The sequence below is a fragment of the Hippopotamus amphibius genome, chromosome 7 (genome assembly GCF_030028045.1).
Source record: "Hippopotamus amphibius kiboko isolate mHipAmp2 chromosome 7, mHipAmp2.hap2, whole genome shotgun sequence".
Taxonomy (NCBI): domain Eukaryota; kingdom Metazoa; phylum Chordata; class Mammalia; order Artiodactyla; family Hippopotamidae; genus Hippopotamus; species Hippopotamus amphibius.
In genome coordinates this window covers 41,902,004-41,924,693 of record NC_080192.1, presented here as the reverse complement: position 1 = coordinate 41,924,693, position 22,690 = coordinate 41,902,004, and the positions used below count along the sequence as shown (strand labels likewise).

General features: G+C 38.9%; 1 protein-coding gene across 6 annotated transcripts in view; it reads right to left on the bottom strand.

Annotated features, from left to right (window-relative positions):
• The window catches only part of NAP1L1 (nucleosome assembly protein 1 like 1), a 32,051-nt gene extending 16,310 nt beyond the window's left edge, over positions 1 to 15,741 (bottom strand). For 2 of the 6 annotated variants that reach the window (XM_057741567.1, XM_057741569.1), the window contains exons 1-3: positions 15,600 to 15,740; positions 5,388 to 5,424; positions 902 to 987 (exon numbers count right to left, since the gene is read on the bottom strand). In XM_057741567.1, coding sequence (XP_057597550.1) covers positions 902 to 987; positions 5,388 to 5,404 — 103 coding nt within the window. In that variant the 5' untranslated portion in view covers positions 5,405 to 5,424; positions 15,600 to 15,740. Of the gene's footprint in view, positions 1 to 901; positions 988 to 5,387; positions 5,425 to 14,455; positions 14,511 to 15,599 lie in introns of all 6 variants that reach the window. The other 4 variants (XM_057741566.1, XM_057741568.1, XM_057741565.1 and 1 more) reach the window with 4 other exon arrangements.
• Positions 15,742 to 22,690: the final 6,949 nt, after the last annotated feature.

Sequence of the window (22,690 nt, the reverse complement as noted above, 5' to 3'; positions counted from 1 at the left end):
CAAATAACCTAGATTTATGCTAAACAAATTATTTTGCTATCTTATCTTCTTTATCAATACAGGCTTACAAAAAAATTGCCATTAATTTTCCCAATTTATGTTTTTAAGCATCAATTTACTTCTAATAATAACTTGATTACTGGATGATATACAGTTGTGATAATCAACATGCTTTCAGAAATACCAACATTAGCCACTAAAGACGCAGTGCTGTATCTTTTAAGAAAACGCTGCAAGATGAAAGCTGAAGCTAGAAGTTCAGTAGTCTTTTCACAATAAACCTCATCTTGGCTAAAAAATGAGAAGTTGAGTCATCTGGTACCTTGATATTCTTGGCCCCTAGCTACAGGGCGTACCTGTGGTATATAATTCCCCACTACCATTATTACCCCCTTTAAAAATAATTTGCTAAAGAAAATTTTGAATGATTTTGTCTACATTTAATGTCTCTTTTTGACTGGCTGGAATGGATTAAAACAGACACACACTACATATTTTCTACATATTAAATACTAAATATTTTCAAATAAGTCTAAGCTAGTGTTGTTTAGAAGCTCCACTAGAAACAACTCCTACCACCACCTATAATATACTTCAATGCAGACAAAACTCCTAAGCAGCTGTTTGACAAGCTATGATGTCACTCCAGCAGTAGAGGGTACACACAGTGACTTCTGCTAGGTCACTATCACTCCTCTCCATCTCCATACTCCCCTCCTTTTTTCCCCTCCCTTCTTCACCCTCCCCACCCCAAACATACATTTACACACAAAACTGTTACTGCAGGTATGGCTAGTCAGTAAAGTGGACAAGTATCCAAAAAAAGAATGAAAATTTACTACTACCCTCCAGAAGACATGAGCCAGCAATTACTGGCTCCTGAAGTAATTTAAAATAATACCTTTGATTTTTGTTTCTTCACCAGTTTCTTCTTCTTCTACTTCTTCAACATCATCCAAATCTTGATCAAGTTCAGACTGTTCTTTGCTACAATATTACAGTATCACACCAAGGTTCCAATGTACCAATTACCCCAAAAAAAAAAAATTACAGAAAACTTCAATTCATTTTCTAGGTTAATATGCCAGTTTCAAAAATATGAAATAGGAAATCCAAAAGGTAATTCAGTTTTCTAACTTCATATGTAAACAAGGACAAATTGGAAATACTTAAAATTTCATTTAAAAGCATATGGTCAAATATAAAGTTCATACTTTAAGCTTTAAAAATGTGGTTTGATAGGTTGTGATTCAGAAAATGTAATGTCAGGAAGTATATGCTTTCTACCCAATATCTATTGGTTTCATTCTTCCTAGTAACAGCACTCTGATTTTATGAGATGGTAATACACAAAAGCGAAGAAGTCTGCATATCCCAGTCTACCTTCCAGCTAGATGTGCTATATAAACGTATTTTGGCAGTGAGATAAAAAAGAAACAATGTAGAATTTTATATACGAGAGTGAGTCAAAAATTATCTGCACTCTGGCTGTAGAATTTATGTAAGTTTTACTATAACCAGAGTGTGGATAATTTTTGACTCACCCTCGTATATATAAAGCCTCCTTAATAGAACAGTATACAGCTAGAGGCCTTTTTGAAATTGCTCCCTCCCTAGAACAGGGATTTGATGGCTAGAGCTCCAGCAGCCATGGTGGACCATGAGGCATCCCAGAGAATGGACGAATAAATAAAGGAGTCTGGAAAAACAGAAGGATCCTGGATCCCTGATGGCTGTGGAACAACCACATCAGCCTATACTTACTATCTCTGGACTTTCCTTTTTCTTTACTTCATAGCAGAGATGGGGAAGAAAAGTAAAAGTTAAGAAGACCTGAGCCTACTCCATGCTTAGAATAAAGCCAGAAGGATGGCACCACTGAAAGAGAAGATTAAAAAGTAATAATATTCTTCCCATTTCATCTTAAAAATCTAGTTTTTGAACACGAGATTACAATCAGCATTAAAATGGGGAATTAGGATATCTAAGTCAATATACAGATCATCATACAATTCCTTATGTAATTTTACATTTTAGTATGGTATTTGGTTTAGAAACTTAGTTGCTTTCATGTCTTTCAAATACCATTTGAAAAATTAATTTTCATATAGGAACAAATAGTACCTAATTTTCATATAGAACAACTACAGAAAAGGTGAACTGTATTCTGCTAGAAAAATTTGTTTCTGTCAACTAAGGGAAAAAAAAACCAGCCTTAACATCAGAAACAATACAGATTATTTTGGGAATATCTTTTACGCACTATAAAGTTAAGCATACTTAGAGTTAAGGGTCACTAACTAAAGATAACATGGAACAGCTCTCCCTCCAGTGTCATCTCATTCAATCATTCATTGAACATCTCAAACTTAAAAGCTTTAATACAGGAGTCCACAAATGGTGTCACATGGCCAAATCCAGCCCACTCCTATTTCTGTAAATAAAGTTTTATTGGAACACAGCCACAGTAATTTCTGTATTGTCTATGGCTTCTTTCATGCTACAACAGCAGAGCTGATTCTGCAAGAGACCACAAGGCCCAAAATGCCTAAAATACTTAAGATCAGGTCCTTTACAGAGAAAGTCTGCTGACTCCTGCTCTAAAGAACAAGGATCTTCCTCTTCCTCCTACCTTCCTAAGAGCTCACAGGCATCCAACAGTAAACAATGGGGTGGGAGGCGAGGGTAGAATCAAGCTATCACAACCAATTAATTCTTTTTTCAAAGTTTAAGACAAAATGAGGGTTAGACGGCAGACTGCTCATACTCACCTGATCTTAATCCTTCCAAAATCTCCAATAAATTATGATAAAGAGGTTTTTAAACAAATACTGAAGGACAAGGGGACAAGAGCAGCAAATCCACTGAGAACTGAAATCTAAGTCAACAGTGGTAGAGCTGAGAACCAGACTAAACACAGAACCTTAAAAAGGACACTTCTAGAACTAGAGCTTGGAGGTGAAGGTAGATAAAATAGGGAGAACTAAGAAAAAATTGATAAACAGTTAAATCCTTAGATCCTCTCTCTCACTCTAGCAGAACAGTTTCTTCTCTGGAAAGGGAACTGAGAGCTCAGACTAGAGGATCACAGATATATACTAGAATGCTGAATGCAGAGACCCTTCCCTGGCTTCCTTCTTCTAAGTTAGTTTCCCACACACTGGAAGCAAGATCTTTACCCATACACTCTTTACTGCCCAGGAAAAACACCATTCTGACACTGGGTCTCACAACAAATGCCCCCATGATGAGCCCAACATAAATCCTAAATTGACGAGCACTCCCCTCCCCAACACTCAAATTCTCCAATTAACTTTTAAAAAACATCCTTCAACTATGCATTCCCCCCACCCAATCTTAATGAGCAAACAAGTATTTCCTTCTATTTGAGGAAAGCCTCCTACATTGAGACCAAAACAGAGAAAAGAAAAATTTAAGATCAAACAGACTATACAGGGGAAAGACCATCCAGAGAAAAGATATTACAATCAATGAAATAAGAACAAGATGCTGTAAAAATAGGAACAGAGAGCAAAGGAATGCTTGAAAAACTAAAACAATAGAAATTTAGGAACTCAATGCAAGAGTTAAGAGAGAGTTTCTTCAGCTCTGCCCAGAAAGAAGAGCAAAGAGACAAAGATGGAAACTAGGACAAAAGGTAATTACAAGAACCAGTCCAACATATAACAGAAGCTCCAGAAACAGAAAACGGGAACAAGACAATCAACAAAGAAAGCCAAGACTATTCCCTAGAACTGATAGCTACCAAGTTGCCAGACTGAAAGGGTTCATCACCTGAATGCCTAACACGAGGGATTAAAAAAAAAAAACAAAAAAAAAAAACCTAACAACGTAAAAATTTCTGAGTTCCGAAGCCAGGGTAGCTTCCAGAAACAGATATATATGTCTATGTTTTTTAAAAAGTGTCACATACAAATGAGCAAGAATTGTGACAACTTTGAACTTCAACATAGCAACACTAGAAGCAAGGTGCCAATGGAGCAATGCTTTCAAAACTAAAGAAAAGTGATTCCCAAATCATAATACTACACCCCAAATGTCAAGCAGAAGGGTAAAATAGTTGTTTTCAGTCATGTCATCTCAAAATACTTTACTTCCCTTGTACTCCTCCAAGAAAATACTAAACCAAAGAACCAAAGAAAGCAAGCATGGGCTATATAGCAAATAGCGACCCAAGAGAGGAGAAACAAAAGGAAACCCCAGGAAAATAAAGTAAATCCACAATAACAACTGTGCAACCAAGGTCAAAGCAATCCACATTGGAGCAGTGTGATTCAGGAGACAATCACTTTGATAGCCATTACCACTAAAATGCCTGCTGCCACTCTTCTTTTTATGCTGAAGACAGTATGCATGAGAGGACTGGCCAGATTCTTACAATTACTTGAATGTGTTGCCCTTGTGATAGCTTCCTGCCCTCCCACTGCCATGGTCTGCTGCCTACAACAGCTGTGGATAATCACATTACAACCCCCTCATCCTGAAATGTTCTGTTTTACCTTTTCCTCTGCATTGGCAGACTACTGTGAAATTACAAATAGCAACAAATACTGCAGCTCATCTCATTCTCCTTGACCATACTTCTTCAAGACATCCACCCACACTAGAACCCTGCCAGATGCCAACTTCAATAAACCTGTTTCCAGGATGTATGACCTTGCCCAATGACTTCTCCAAAATAAGCCCCTGTAAAGACTCAGGAAAGCTGAAGAGACCCAGATAGTCTCTTCTACTTTTTATTTTCCTACTTTGGACCCTCCAACTAACATTGCTTTTTTCTTTACACAGCTAAGTTTGTGACTGCTATTCAGATTTTCAAAAGTAAACACTGATTAAGAATTTTTACAGGGCAGAACTCTAAAGAAAAAAAAAAGTGAATTAGACAAAAGCCAAGATAGTACTGACACCTCTGGAGAGAAAAGGAGGATACAATGGAGAAGGGGCACACAGGACTTCTAAAAGGAATGACCCATTTTTAAAAACTTGCACACAAGTGTCCTGTTATTCTTTAAACTCTACACATACATTTTATATACTTTTTATCTTATATGTATAATACTTTACAATGCAAATAGTAACATCTTTGAGAAATGGTAAAAATGAATTCTCCAAATATTTATGACACCTTATTGTGCTCAGCACTTTCCTAAGAATACTGACAAATGGTTTACTATATTTATGACAGTGATTATGTATACTATATTTTGTCTTGGATACATTGTACCCAACTTTTAAAAGAGTAGGCACTAAGCATTAGTCATTACCATACATTTTCATAATACATAATTAGCACTGCTGTTAACTACATCACACAGTATAAAGTGATGCCAAATTTCTGAAAAAGGAACCAACTATCTGTCACTTACTTGTCGATGTCTGCCATGTCGTACGAACGCCAAATATCTATGGAGAGAAAACAACAGTGTGAAAAAAAACAAAACGAAAACAAAAGAGCATAGAGCAGACGACTTATTTAAAACCAATAAAAACATTTGAAACCAAAACACTTTAAATTAATACCATGTTAAAACTATTCCAAGAAAAAACATGGAACATTGACACTAGTCACTGAAGTAATTTTTCAGAGGATGCTGCTTAAAACAAGTAAGTTACTACTTGGCATTCAGAATCTACCAGGCAAGGATTTTTAAAATAGCACTGTTGGTTAAATGAATCTGATGCATGCTAGAATCACAGGAAAGGAACAATACAGAGTCTTTATTCAAATTCCTTTAACAACCATGAATGGTCAGTTTTTGCTTAAATTTTTGGGCTCCTTAGTACCTCTCACAGAGCAAACCCACTTTTTTTTTTTTTTACTTTGACAAGTTTTGACGTATATATACACCCATGAAACCATCAACAAAGTCAAGATAATGAACATATCCATCACTCTCAAAGTTCTTCCCCTGCTCTGTTAGAATAACTCCCTCCTCCCCTTCCTGCCTCCCACCGCAGGCAACTACTGCTCTGCTTTCTGTCACTCTAGTTTATATTTTCTGAAATTTTATAGAAATGGCATCATATAGTACGTACTTTTTTCCCCCTTGGTCTGGCTTCTTTCATTCAGAAAAATTATTTTGAGATTCACCTATGTTGCAGCGTTCATCAAATAGTTCATTACTTTTTATTATATACTGGTATTCCATTGAAAACATATTGATACACTCTACTGTATGTTTAAATATTCAGCTGTTCTTTTGGCAGGGGGGTATTATAAATAGAGCTGCTATGAGCATTTGTGTGTAAGTTTTTGTATGGACAACTGCTTTATTTCTCTCAAACCCACTTGATTTTTAACAGTATTAATTTTTATCAAATTCATGTTACAAAGCCAAAATCTGCCGCAAAGCTGAACTCATTATGCTCCCTCTCGAGATCTCTCTTTTTTTAACAATTCTTTTTATCAAATGTCAGCCCTTTAAACTATTTCATGGCAGTTATAAAGCTCTGGTCCCAATCTATGTCAAGTAACCCTTCCCTCTCTTCAAATGTACCTCACGTCATCTCACTGAACACCACACCTCCAGCCTACCCAGGCCATGCTGGCACATTGCCCATCATGTTCTCGGTTATCAGACCTGAGTACTGTTAGGATTGATCAGAGCATATCCTAAGTTCTTTTGCACCATACACTTAGAGAGTACAGCTTTTAAAAACCAAAACTTAAGACAAAATGTGTTACACTGATCCAGAAAAATGGCTGAATGCCATAGGTAATGCAGATTACTTTTTAAAAAATTAAGCTCAGAATGCCACATTAAAATCAATTTTTAATCTTTTAAAAATTAAAACCTTCGTCTTTAACTCAAAAAATGCTACAAGACGTGATTCCTCATACCAAATGCTTAGTAGGCTTTTCACTTAAAGAATTAAGTCACGGATTCAGCAGTGAAGTGTTTATCATCTGGAGTGTTATTACTGACCCAACATCCACCCTTTAGACAATTATAAAGAAAATATTTCTTCCTGATATATCCTACTCTATTTTAAATTGTTTGCTGTAAATAATTTCCAACAGCATTGATAAATTTATCTGGTGATGCTGGTTAATTAGCCAGCATTAACAAAACATTTAGCAAAAAATTACAAAGATACTAATTCAAAAATAAGGAAAGTATTGAATCAAAGAAATGCAAGTGGGATTCAAATTTGTCTATCAAATCAGCAAGGATTTCCTCTTAATGCAGGAAAAATTATGGTGAATATGCATTCTGCAACATGGCTAGTGTTCCTATTATTACCTTTCTGGAGAACAATTTGGCCATGGGAATAACAAAAGCCTTAAATATGTCCATCTCCAGCCTTGGTTATCCACTTGAAAAAAATTAAAGGATCTAAGGGCCTTGCATGTTTCATGCCTGCCTAATAGATTCTTCTAAAATCCCAGTCCTATACATTCGTTGGCTCTCAGCTCAAAGTATTACTTCTTTAAGACAAAACAGGTTGGCATTTCCTTCTTCAGAGATGCTTTCTCCACCCTGTATCATAAGGTGTCTCCAGTGTGTAATTATAAATTATTGTGATTTTTTTGGACTACGGTCTGTCTCCCACAACTGACCACACCATAAAATTCATGATTACAGGGATTATATCTGCCTTTTCCAACTGCTGCATTGTATCCTTCAGAGTAGTATACAAATTTTATAATTTTATATACATACATATATGGTGCTACAATTACTTATAGAAAATAAACTTAAGTGTAGAATATGCATACAAGGGAATGTTTTGCAATAAAAAAATGAAGCAGAGCTGAGTTGATATGGAAAAAGCACCAAAGCAGGGGTAAAAGATGTATGGCAAAATCCAATCTGGATATATATGAATATGCACACTCATACATGTACATACTTTCTTATGAATAAGACATATCTGGAAAGATACACCAGAAACCTAACAGCCGTTACCTCTGAGAGAGGAAAGATTGGAAGTAAATCAGAACTTAACATTCCATTCTGCATTATTTGGCTTTCCTATACAGACACTTATTTAATAACATTTTAGAATTTTCTGGGTTGAACATAAGTGTAGTAAACCCAGCAATTATCAAAAGTATGAAACAAAAAACGCCCAAAACTTCTAAATTCAAATTTTTATAACATTTTAACATGTTCACAGAAGAATGGCTACACTGCTACCCTCAGTGCCCACTTTGTGGCATTTACATTTAGAATTCAAACTCTTATAGTGAAATTTCTGATCCTTTATTAAAGAGAATTCAAGACAGAACACAATAGCATTTACTTCTTCAGACATGCCTTCTCCAATCTGCCCATTCTGGCTAAATTAGATTTCTTGGTTGTATACACTTGTTTTTTAAAGAAAAATATGCCTAATTTTGTAGTTACATCATTTGGGTTGACACCAACTTTGCAGCAATCTAGCTCAGGCAAACAACTTCTGGCCTTATTTCTTCATCATCTTCAAAAAGTAGGAGAAAAATTTTCCCTCATTGGATTTCTTTCATTAAAGAAGTAAATTCATGTAAAAAATTTGTGTCTGATACCTAATTAACATTCAATAAACATACACATTTTTTTTCATTCTGTCCATTTTGAATTATCCTTCACATGGGGTCAGTGTTTCTGCAAAACAATTAGCTAGGATAAGGGCTAAAAATAGACATTCAGATCACATTGAGAAACACAAGTTTATAGGTTAACACCTACATTGATTTTTTTTTTTTTTACTGCAGTCAACAACATTAAGTAAAATCAATGAGAATTTTATTTATTAGGTATGAAATTGCTTTCTAAGAGATGTGAAGAATTTCCACTCGTGGTAGTGACAAGCTAGACTTTGCAGACCAACTCTTCCAATGAAAATTAAAGTACAGAATAAAACATCTGTTAAAATCTTAAATGCATGGAAAAATGCTAATAAGACAGTAAGAAATTACTAACCCAAAAATGAAGGGGAAACAGGAAGCAAAAGCACAAGCAGAAGGAAGCTACTTTTGCCCTGAGGGCAACTGCCAACCTCAAATCTGAACTACTGTCTGGTGAAACCAAAAGCCCTGGACTTATCCAAGGTAGGAAATCTGTATAGCAACCTTGCCAAATTAAGCAGGACCTCAAAGTGCTATATTCTCAGAGATAATAAACAAGTCCTTCTGTTCAAAAGCCCAAATTCACCTCATTAGCATTGCCCCCAAAACCTTAAGCTATAAGCTTAAAGCCACCTCAGCATTCCTAGGCACCTGCATTATATCCAAATGTAAATGAAAGATGCCCCATCTTAGACCTTAAATAATTATTCATAAACTAGTTTTCAAGAATACAGGCAACAGAAAAGAATACAAGAAAAACAGTCCTCTGAAAGACTTAAATACTTGTCAAAAAGACCATAAACAAACTATAAACTGGGACTTCCCTGGTGGCTCAGTGGTTAAGAATCTGCCTGCCAATGCAGGGGACACAGGTTCAATTTCTGGTCCAGGAAGATCCCACATGCCTGTGGAGCAACTACAACTACAGAGCCTGCGCTCTAGAGCCCACTTGCCACAACTACTGAGCCCACGTGCTGCAACTACTGAAGCCCATGCACCTAGAGCCCACGCTCTGCAACAAGAGAAGCCACCTCACTAAGAAGCCCACGTACCACAACGACAAGTAGCCCCCACTCACCACAACTAGAAGCCCACAAGCAGCAATGAAGACCCAACACAACTTAAATAAGAATAAAGCAAAATATTTTTTTAAAAAGTATAAACTTAGAAAAACAATCATGCTTATGAAGTTTGGAAATACAGTGACTGCAGCAGTGTCTATAGAAACAGTCATTTACTAGAGGTGATACATCATGAGCAAATATGGCAAAGAACTAAACAAACTTCTAGAAATAAAAATAAGAGAAATCAAACTAAATGGGCAGGTTTAACAGTAAACCGAACACAGCAGGAGAGAGAATTAAGTGAGTTGGAAGCAAGCTTAGAAGAAATCTTCCAAAGTATGGCAGAGACTAGAGGATAAAAAATACTGAACACACATCTGAGGACACAATAATGTCTAACAAAGATTTAACAGAAGTTCTAGAAGTAGAGGAGAGAATGGGCAGAATATTTGAAGAAATAAACAGCTACAAATTTTCCAGAACTAACGGAAGACAAGCCCTATGGATCCCAATCAGGATAAATAAAAAATCCACTTAGATATATCAGTGAAAATGCAAGATAATTGAGACATAAGTCACCTCAAAAGCACACAAAGACTTAAATTAACTTCAAAGGCACAAAAGACTGACAGCTGTTTTCTCTTCAACAGATGCCAAAAGACAACAGAATGTGCTATGTGCTCAATGTGTTGAAGATAACTAAGGATCTTAGAATATTACACCTAACCAAAACATCCTTTAAGAATGAAGGTGAGGAACTTCCCTGGTGGCGCGGTGGTTAAGAATCCACCTGCCAATGCAGGGGACACAGGTTCGAGCCCTGGTCCGGGAAGATTCCACATGCTATGGAGCAAGGAGCTACTAAGCCCGTGCGCCACAACTACTGAGCCCACGTACTGCAACAACTGAAGCCCATGTGCCTAGAGCCTGTGCTCCACAACAAGAGAAGCCACCCTAATGAGAAGCCTGTGCACTGCAACAAAGACCCAACACAGCCAAAAATAAATTTACTTAAAAAGAAAAAAGAACGAGGGTGAAAGGTACTTTCAGGCAAAAATATCTCCAGTGCTCATTAATAAATTCTTCAGGCAGAAGGCAAGTGATCCCAAACAGAAGGTCTAAAGATACAAGAAGAAATGAGAAGCAATAAGGATATCAGCATGTATCTAAACAAATATTTTAAAAGGCCTAATATCACTACTGTGTAGTGTGTTAAATTTAAACTACCATAACACTAAGTCAGTGGTGAGAATAAGGGGGGAAGAAATAGACTGTTCTAACGTTCTTAAGTAAGCATGTTGTAATTTCCAGTTTGACCCCAAAATTTCAGAAAAAGCACATGTAGCTTCCAAAGTACAAGAAATATCAAGTAAATTATACCTATTTTTACATCAACCTAGAAGAAAAACAGGTTTTGGACAAATAAGCGCGCGCATGCGCAAACACACGCACCAGATTTAAACCTTATCATAGTGATCACATAAATCAACTAAAGGCTCCCTTTTAAAACTGTCAGACTAATTTAAGAAAATCCAACTACATCCCACTTAGACATCTACAACGTAAGAATACAAAAAGCCTCAAAGTAAAATACAATCCTTAACTAAAAGGTGGTATCACTGTACTAACATTGGAAAAAACACACTCTAAGGAAAAACATTCTTAGAGATTCAAGTTTACAATAAAAAGTTCAACCCACTACCCAATATATGTTATAGACGATCTCAATGGAAAGACATGGTTCATAACATGACTGAAGGCAAATCTTAACCCAAGAACTTGAACACAAAGAAAATCTTCCACTGGAGAAAGAGGGGGAAGTGATTCAGTCAGTTCATCATCTGATTATTTTCTGGTTTTCTAATAGGCAGATGTCTAGACATCAAATGACCTACCATTCCAGAATACCAGATTCTGTTCTCCTTACTTTCAATGAGATGGAAAGAAAGCGAATATTTACAGAGCTTATTCTGTACAAGATTACTATAGGCTCTCCTATTTGCAGATAAAATAGTAAGCAACTTGCTCAGCAACGCACAAGTGAAAAAACTAGGAATTAAAAACTCTGACTTCTAATACCCATGCCAATTCCACTATTCCAAACGCCAAGGTGCCTCCCCTACAAGCCTACTGCTACACAGTAACCTACAGTTACAGTCTTTTACAGAAAATGACTACTTCATGGTGAAATAGCCAATCATTAGAAACTACAAATGTTTTGGGAATTCCCTGGCGGTTCAGTGGTTAGGACTCTGCACTTTCACTGTGGAGAGTGCAGGTTCGATTCCTGGTTGGGGAACTAAGATCCTGCAAGCTTTGCAGCACAGTCAAAAATAAAACAGCAAAAAAACTTTTAAATGAATTTTTTTTTTAATTTCAAAAGGATTACAAAAACAAACCAAAAAACAACAAACAAAACAAACCAAAAAAACTACTAATGTTTTAAAGCAAAAGAGTTTAAGGGAACCAGTAATATCCCGAGGATATTTCCCTTTACTTCAGACCTCGTATCTCATTCCAAACGCATTCTAAACAAATCTGTATTTTGGACATTGCTGTTCTATTAACAATTTCGGTGGTCCAGGGGCTCAGTACTTTACTTGATTCCAACACAACTTTGCAGTTAGTACATCTCATTCTTTATGCTCACTTTTTCAATTTAGGGATATCAAAAGTCAACCTAGAACTGACTTTTGTATGAGAGTCCCAAAACAAATGAATTCCTATTTGAGAACACTATCTCTGTCCAAGGGATCACATTTTCTAGAGAATCATCTGACCCAACAGCAGACAAAATCTGGAGAAAATTCATTCAGCATTAACTAAAACAATTTATTCACATATCAGACATATGTTGGAAGAAATCTTCATCATTGTAAGTGTTTTAACTTTCCCTTGAAGCCCAGTGGAATCCAACCAAGAGTGTTTTTAAGTTGCAAGCAGAGCATACAGTTTAACAATTTAAGGGAACTCCCTTTAAACCAATATAAAATCCTTATCATAAACCAGCATTGCTCAGTTATGTAACCTTAGATAAATTCTTTAACTGCTCTGTACCTCAGTTTCCTCATTAAAATGTTGACACTACCTATCTCTAGGAGCATTAAATGTGTTAATACACACTAGAGTAATTTAAAACACTGCCTGAATAATCAATCATGCAAGAAGTGCTGATTATTATTTTATGCCTGCCGTGCTCTTATGCACCCGCTTTACCAGGGAAAACAATTCAAAGTAATTAATAAACTCTCCAAAATTATAGCCCCCTTTCCCAATAAAAATCAAAATGTACAAAACTTCTGAACAAGTAAAAGTACATCAAACTATGTAGCAGTAAAAGCCAGAGTGTAGAGGCCACTTTCCATGGCAAGCCCAGTAATGTGATCTAGGGGTCTGCAGTCAGAGTACTAAGCAAGCTACAAGGATGACTGAAAGCCACAATGCTCACCTTTAAACCCCTATTCTGCCCAACAGGGAGAAAACTTATTCAGATGAAATTAGTATGAAATGGGACTTAATGGTACCGTTTTAACAAATTCCTTCATGTAAAGAAGGTTATAGACACTACTCTATCTCCCACTTGCCCCGCTTTCTGTTTCTTCCCAGCACACATCACAACTCAACTTTTTATATCTAGACAACCAATTTGCCTGTTTGGCTCATGAAATAAGATATATGTCCAAATAGGAGCTAAAATATTTACTCGAAGAATCAACTAAGAACACAAGTAATTACAGGTTTGATTAGACTTGCGGATATGAATAGATTGATCATTAGTTTTCTAAATTGATAAGGATTCATCTCTTTCATTAATATTTCAAATTTACAATCAAGCAGAAAATAAAGTAAGCAAAGCAGTATTTTGACATCTTCATACCTTGAAGTCAATCAGATTCTACCTCTTTTAGCCCCTTTTCTTACAAAACAACACTGTACTTAATACACTTTGGGGGGTTTAGAATCAGTCAGTCATCTCGAGGCAATATGCGCAAGCTGAGTAAGTAATAAAACAAGCAACATCACCTGGATTAAATCAGTTCTGGTACAAGTGTTGGTTTGTTTTGTTTTTAATCTCTAGAGGACAAGGACAATCGTGTCACATTTAGTATTAGCTTAATAGTTTTCCCTGTCGACAGGTCCAATATCAAAAATAGGTACTTTGCAACAGAAAGAATTCATGACTAGTATGAAAGGACCAGTGTTCTTAAAAAGTAAATTGCACATGTTAGATTTGGGCCATTAATCTGAACTCAGACGATTTCGAAATAAGCATGAGACTTTAGTCCCAGATCACTGTAAACCTCATTTACCTCCTGTCAGCTTTAAATAAGTTCTTCTAAATATAAGGTTTTTCCCTTATCCAAAGGTAAGGCGTATTACTTCCTAAGTAAAAGAAGTATAGAAGTAGTATTAATTAAAGCCGACAAGAAAATAGGAACTAAATACTAAACTGAAATGGTATTTTGATGCTACCTAATATCAAAAATGGCAAATTTCGTTTTTCCAGCTCAGCTGTCCTGAAATTAGGCAAGCAGTTTAAGTTGTGAGCTTTTAAAGTGCAATTCTTACAGAATTAACTAATCAGACAGTGAGAGAATAAAACTGGGGCTTCTTGAGGACATCATGTGCCCAGTTCTTGTACTCTGAAAACCCAGCCCTCTCCCATAGCACCTCATTCCCCGCCTGCCTTCCCTGCCTCTTTCTTTTGAGGGCAAAGCGGGGGCACTGACAGGGCAGCAGGCTGCAAACCTGGCTCAATATATTTACATTTACGCCTCACTCCACCCCACAATACCTCCTCCACCACAACCCCACTCACCTTAAAAACAAAACAGCTAGCTAAGTATCTTGGAGCGGGAACGTGAACGCAGGAACTAATTTGTAAGGAAGCAACAGAAGTTCTAGAATTAAAGACACTGCAGGCCAAATCCCTTACTTTCCACCTTAGAACTGTTCAGGATTAGACTTGACTAGGTTCAACTCTCCCCGAATAAAACACTCTGGTCAAGATACCCATCCTAATTCTACTTTGTACTTGAGACACACAAAAGAATCTCTTGCTAATAAAGCTAACGTAAGCGCCTACACGCGTTAATTCTTTAAAATCCTAGCAGCGGAGGCCCCGCTTCATCATCCATCACCTAACATTCACACTTCCCTCCGGTACCAGTAAAAAGATCAAGACCAAAGAGAAGCAGGGAAGAGCGGAAAACCCAAGGGCTGGACTTACTGGCTCCCTACTGACGTTCGCATCCCACCGTCTCCACAACTTTGTAAAGTACGGACAGCCAGACCGGGGTCTCCAATCAGGCCCCGGCGGCGGCCACGTGCTGGGGGACGCCGCCGGGGGTTTCCCCTCCCAGCCCCGTCGCCGCCTCCAGTGGGCGGGGAGCCCGGGAGCCTCGCCGCCTCCCCGCCCCCTCCCCGCCCCGGGGCCCCGTCCCCTCACCGCCCCTCCCTCCCATCGGAATTCGCAGCCTCCGCGGTTCTTTCCATCCCCCAGCGGCCTCCCTCGGGGGATTATTTCTGAGGGAGCGGGGGCGTCGGGGCGGCGGTGGGCGACGGCCTGGGGCCCGGGCCGCACCCCAGGCGCCTCCCGCTCCCTAGCGGCGCGGCCGCAGCCTCCTCGGGGCGCCCGGGCGTCGCCGCGGCCTCGCCCGCGTCCGCGCGGAGAAGCCGGTGGGGCTGAGAGAAGCTCGGCGCAGCCCAGCACGGCCCCCGACCTTCCCGGGCCGCACCGACCCCCGCGCGTCTCCCGATCGCTTCTCCGAAGAAGCGCCGGCCGATGCGGCGGGCCTCTTCCGCTGCGGGCTCGAGAATCCGCGAGAGGCTTGGGCTCTGGCCTCACAGGACGGCCCGGGAGGCCCCGGCGGCCCCCGCTCGCGGCTCCCCGTCCCCTCACCCCTTCCCTCCGCGCAGCCCGCCTCCACCTCCCCCTGCCCCTTCGCGTCCCCGTCCGTTACCGGCGGCTAGCACGGGGAGCCAGGCGGACGAGCTGCGCAGGCAGTGACTCAGGGCGGCGGCGGGAGGAGCGGGAGGCGGCGCCGCGAGCAGATGGCGCTAAAAAAGACCCGAGAGCCCGCCGCTCGCGCTCATATACAATTAGCGTCAGCACGTAAGGCCCGTTCCACCGCCCTCCCCCTGGCCTCTCTGTCTCCTAGCAACGCGATCGGGAGGCGGGTCCAGGGTGGTTGCCTAGCAACAGATCCGTCCTTCCTCCCGCCCCTGGCGGGCGACCTCCAAACCCCCAGCGCCAAGCTTGGGTTCCTTGCCTCCGCCCCGCTACTACGCCTCCAGCCATCTCTTTTCTACCCGCCTCGCTGGAAAGGAGCTCGCAACCCCTTCCGTTCCCGGGAAAGGCCCTGACCCGCAAGCGGCGCCCCCGGCCCACCTCACCCCCCTTTGCGTCGTACCCGGAAGGATGAGGGCGGGGGTCAGCCGCCCTGCCCCGGCTTGCCGCATTCTGACGGCGGGCGCTGTTTAGTTCCCCACCCTGTGTCGGCCTAATTTCTGCAACTCTCCGGTCCCCGGTAACCATTTTCTCTCCCCGCCCATTTTTCCCCCTCAGAACCACCGTTGTTTCCTCCGGACCACCTCGGCGGCGTCTTCTGCTGGTTTTGCTTCTCCTTACTCAGTGGGTCTCCTTCCCGTGATGCTCTTCATTCCTCTCTCTCCATCCTTTTACCTGACTTGCGATCCTTTAGTACTTTTGATGGATGAAAATGGCACGTTTGTGTATTGTCTGGATGCTTTATAATGAGGACAGTGTTTCATCTTTTTGAAAAAGTAAATCCAATGTAAAGCCTCAGGGCGTGTGAAACCTCATGGCTATTTTTCAGTTGAAACTGGATTGACTAATATTAACTCTTAAAACAGTGGTCCTCAAAGTGTGGTCCTAGAGTCCCCAGACTCTTTCAACGGGGAAGTCAAAAGTATTTCCATAATGATACTAAAATGTTATTTGCCTTGGCACTCTCATTCTCTCATAACTGTACAGTGGAGTTTTACAGAGGCTACATGACATGTGATATGGAAACACTGAAAACAGAAGCAAATATTAGAATCCAGTCATCTGCTGTTCAACCAGACGTTAAAGAGATTTGCAAAAACATGAAACAATGCCACTCTACTCAACTTTTTTGTTTGTTTTGGAAAGTAGTTACTTTTCATATAAAAGATTATTTTGTGTTAACATTTAATTGGTTTGTTGTTTAAAATGAAATAACGAATAACTACCAAAGTTTCTTAATTTTAATTTCAAATATAATATAGGTATCTGTAATACACATAAAAGTTCCCTCTGTTGTATCCTTGAAACTTCAAACTGTTTAGAGTCATCTATTGTAATTCTCACATTTTAGCAACTACCCCTATTCCATTTTAGAGGCTACAGTTTTTTCCTCTGCACTCCCCAACCTCATTGAAATTAGTTGCCTTTCTCACTCTATGCTACAGATGCCTCAGTTTATCCATTCATTTTGGTTCATCATTTGTGATTACTTTTTCTCAACCTTCTGTCTTCATATACATCCTACTTGACAATGATGTGAGGCTAGTAAGGATTATAATCACATCAGTAATTACTCCTCATGAACAATTCACAATACACAAACTAGGTAGACCAGTTCACAAAATGTCAGTACACTTGGCACTAATTTCAATGGAGTTCTCAAGAGCACAGGTAAATAACTTTCACCTCCTTTCCATAAACTTTTGTGGTTTGAACGTCTGAGACCAAACTGAGAAGTTAGCCTTGGTGATGGTTTCCATCCCACTCCAGAGAGTCCCACCCACCGCCATATTTAAAGGCTTTATCATTACCAGTTTATATTCTCTCTTTCCCCTTTTCTCCAGCTCCTTCCTCCAGCTTCCTCCTCCCTTTTATTTTTAATTAATTAATTAATTAATTAGGCTACGTTGGGTCTTAGTTGTGGCACTCGGGATCTTTGTTGCTGCATGCAGGCTTCTCTCTAGTTGTGGCACACGGGTCCAGGCTTAGTTGCCCTGCGGCATGTGGGATCTTAGTTCCCCTACCAGGGATCGAACGAACGTCCCCTGCATTGGAAGGCAGATTCTTAACCACTAGACCATCAGGGAAGTCCCTCCTCCTCCCTTTCAATTATCCTAGCCAATCTAAGGAATGAAACACTAATAAATTGCTAATAAGGCATGCCTTTTAATGTGATCCTTTGAACCACAGTTTGTAAATCTAAACCTCTCCCATTTAAGCCCCAAGAAGGGTAACCATTTATGCATTAATTCAACAAATATTTATATGTCAGGAACAACTTGACACACTGGAAATACAGCACTGAACAAGAAAGACATGATTCTTAATTTTATTGAACTTGTGTTCTGTTAAGGCGGGGCAAGTGATAGACACGTAATGAAATAATTTTAGGTTTTAGTAAGTGAAAGAGCTGTGGAGAAAATAAAATGACATAAAGGGGTAGAAGGTGACCAAGCTGAGCATACCACTGAGCTTTTCTCATGGCTTAGACCCCCTTAGGCCCCCAAATCACACAATGTAGTTAACTCATGTAATTTATTTACAATAAATGATGGCTCTGGTCACTGATCTTGGATCATGCTAAACTTTTTGTTAGAGTTCTTTTCTTCATTCCCCATTATTTTCATTTGGTACACGCTTACAGCATTGTAGCCCAGTGGTTTAGAAGTGTGACTTTGAAGTCAAAGAGCCCAAGCTTTATCCCTATTTTACTGTGCAATGTTAAACAGCATGTAAGTTGCTTAACCGGCACCTGACAGATAGTAAACACTCCATAAAAGTTAAATGTTATAACCCTCTTACTGAGGTTTTGGTTTTGTTTAAAGGTTGAAGGAATTGCCCTGAAGTCTATCTAATCATATATGACTCTATTTTTTGCGAAATATTTTATCAAAGCTATTTTGTCAGAAATTTGAAAACATGTTTTCATGAGTTGAAATAATCCACACTGATAACCACAAAAGTACTATATTCCACATTTCTCAATATTGGGTACAGACACGTAGAGCTCAACTAGAGAAGTCAGGGACAGAGATGCTGCCTTAAATATGCTTGTGTCTGTAACTGGCAAGTTGTAAGAAAGTACATAGGCTTGAAAGTCAGACAGGCTTAGTTTTGTCCAAACACTGTGACCTTGCAAAAGTACTTACACATTCTGACCCTTAGGCTTCCCCATCTGAAAAGTGCCTTAATAATTCTAATAAAATTTGCCTCTTCAACAGCATGAAATAGAAAAATATATGTAAGCCCCCAGAGCAATGATTGCATTTAAGTACCCAATAAATGTTTATTTTCTCCCCTCACAATCAGTATGTAAAATATGGCACCAATCATAATTATCATCTAAAAAATGCATATTTAAATACCTTATTTTTGAAGCTGGTTGGTTTTCTTTTTTTCCATTTTTTTCCCAAATTATTATATAACTGCAATGACTAGGCAAAGACCTTCAATAAATATTATTTTGAGAAATGAAAGAAGCAAGGAGGAAAGGAAGAGAGGGAGGGTGAAAGGAAAGAAATGTTATTGAAAACAAACCAGAAATAATAATACTTTACTAAATAATCCTTTTGTGAAGACAATTGTATCAGTTCTACATTTATCATAGAGTCTATGTGAAAAAATTTGAGAATCTAGTCTATGGAAGAAGATTTTTAGATGTGGTTTGCATGTGGTTTGAATATTTATTTGGATATTATTTTCCCTCATGTATGAAATAACTTGATGAAAAGAATGTAAAGAAACACTGAAATCTCTGACATCATAATGCATAAAGAAAATACACTTCATGGCATTATTTGGAAACAATTGGAGTGTCTGTTATTGGGAGAATTGAGGGTGAAATGTAGTGGATGCACAACATAGAGAATTATGCAGCAGAACATGGGATGTAATATGGCAACAGGGATAAATCTGTAAAACACAGTGCTTGCAAAATAAAACCACAATTAGGGAATTCCCTGGCGGTCCAGTGGTTAAGACTCTGCACCCTCACTGCTGAGGGCCCAGGTTCAATCCCTGGTCCGGGAACTAAAATCCCACAAGCCGTACAATGTGGCCAAAAATAAAATAAGATTAAATAAATAAATAAAACTACAATTTGATATCATTACACACCTATTAGAATTGTTCAAATTAAAAAAAAAACGGATAGTACAAAATGCTGGTATAAATGTGGAACAATAGGAAACCTCATTTATTGCTGGTGTGAATGCAGGATGGTATAGTCATTAAGTCAGTTTAGCAGTTTCTTATAAAGTTAAATATACACTTACCATATGACCTAGCTATCTCGTATCTGTGAATTGAAAACTGTCTGCACTGGGACTTCCCTGGTGGCACAGTTGTCAATAATCTGCCTGCCAATGCAGGGGACACAGGTTTGATCCCTGGTCCGGGAAGATCCCACATGCCGCCGAGCAACTAAGCCCATGTACCACAACTACTGAGACTGCGCTCTAGAGCCCACGAGCTACAACTACTGAGTCCGTGCTGCAACTACTGAAGCCTGAGCTCCTAGAGCCTGTGCTGCACAACAAGAAAAGCCACCGCAATAAGAGACCTGCACACTGCAGTGAAGAGTAGCCCCTACTTGCCACAGCTAGAGAAAGCCTGCACGCGGCAATGAAGACCCAACATAGCCATAAATAAATAAATAAGTAAATAAATACAGTATGCAGATAAACCCCTTCTAAAAAAAAACTGTACACACACACACACACAACCCCCAGAGGGGAATATTTATAGCAATTTTTTTCATAATTGCCAAAAACCAGAAGCAACAAAGATATTTTTCCACAAGTGAATGGATAAATAGTGGTACAATGGAATACTACTCAGAAATAAAAAGGAACAAACTACTAATTTACTCAACAGCATGGATGAATCTCAAATGTGTTTTTGCTAAAGTGAAAGAAGCCAGATTCAGAAGGTGCTAAATTATATAATCCCATTCATATGACATGGAAAAGGCAAAATTATAGGAATGGAAAACATACCAGTGGTTGCCAGGAATTCAGGAGGAGTGAAGGGTTGACTCCAAAGGCACTGCAGAGATAGGAGATGTTTTAGGGTAGGAACTCTTCCATATTCTACAGGTAGTGGATACCTATAGACTTGATGCATTTGTCAAAATCCATTTGCTGTGTTCAAATTAAAAGAAGAAATCAACCAAGATGTTGAGGAATCCTGGGATGGATGGAATGCAGGCCGTGACAAATTAATCTAACTATATTATAAATATATAATATATATTAAAGGGGTAGGTAGAAAAGAAACTGCCTCTGGAAAACAGTGTTTTGACTAGATATTATAAGGCTAAGAGCAAAAAGAGCTACACATAAACTTTGTACTCTGTTTGGTAAATCTGTTCCTCATAGGGATAAGTATTAGGAATTTCAAAACTAAAGTACCTGTACACTGGAAAATCTATATTAGTTTGCTAGGGCTGCCATAACAAAGTATCAAATTGGGTAGCTTAAGCAACAGAAATGGATTGTCTCACAGTTCTGGATACTCACAGTTTGAAATCTAGGTGTTGACAGAGTTGGTTCCTGCTGAGGGCTATGAGGAAAGGATCTGGTCCAGGCCTTTCTCTTTGGCTTGTAGATGTTCATCTTCTCCCTGTGTCTTCACATCTTCCTCCCTCTATGCATGTATCTGTGTCCAAATTTCCTCTCTTTTTAAGGACACTAGTCATATTGGATTAGAGTCCACCCTAATGATCTCATTTTAACTTGCCTCTCATTTTAACTCTTACCTCTGTAAAGACTCTCTCCAAATAAGGTCATATTATGAGGTACTGGGGGCTAGGACTTCAACATATAAACTTTGGGAGAAGTTTAACTCATAATAGTAGGCTCAAACAAATAAGTAAATAATTGTAGATAATGGGAGCCAGTTCTATCATTATTAGAGAAAATGTCATAAATAAGCAAGAAGAGAAGGCTAAAATGAGCCCTGGGGTGCTAAATTAAGGCCAGAGACATCAGTAGAAACTCATGTGATAGATCAGATGATAGATAGATAGATAGATAGATAGATAGATAGATAGATAGATAGATAGATAGATAGATAGAGGTAGACAGATGTGTGTATACATAGGTTGGTATACATACATATGTTTCCTAGCTCTGTCCATCGAGAGGGCCTAGAAGCAGCGACATTCCAGTAGCAGTAAGCATATGCCCAGCAACCTGATTTTGATTTCTAAATACCATTTTCCTAGAAAAGGAGAAATGGCTGATTCTAGGACTGGGGAGGGAAAATATGAGTCTGGAATATCTCATAATGCCAGAAAGGAAGTTTGAAAAAAGATACAAGTGATGGAAGCATGTCAAAAGGACACAGGAGCCAATCTGAAAGAGCTCCCAATGGCCAAAGCTGAAACCATTTCAGTAAGAAAATAATGATGGTATTGGATTATAACACAAAGAATAAAATAAATATCCATGAGTCCATAATGATACAAAAATTATTTAATAAATAAATAGTGGAAAAGTGACATATTTTCCTTACAGAAGAATTTCAAAGAATAGATGTAGGTACTCCTCTTTCCAGGAGGTGAAGATTAATTCTCTCCCCATCCCCTCCCTTAGTTGTGGACTGGACTTAATGACTCACTTCCAAAGAGTATGGAAAGGGAAAAAAGATAACTTTATAGTAGAGAAACATGGCAAACAGCACCTTAACTAAAATGATCAAGGTGAATACCATCAGTTATGTCATGTTAATATTAAGTACTCCCTGATGTGATGGGGCAGGAATTAGTATATCCAAACAGGTATATATTAAACACATTGTAATGGGGGTAGAAGGGAAGGAGAGTGGAGTACAGAAATAAAAAGGAATCAATTTATTAATTTGGAAAGGTCTTACCAGGGAGCAGGGAGAAGTTATAGGATAATTTTTTAAAGGAGTGGAATGTGGCTATGCACCTTTTGCCAAAACTAGACATTCAATATCTTTCATTTCTCAATATTCTGTTTCTGCAGAATCAAATTGTGATTCATATTTTGAACGGTTGTTTCTTAAACTAGAAGAAGC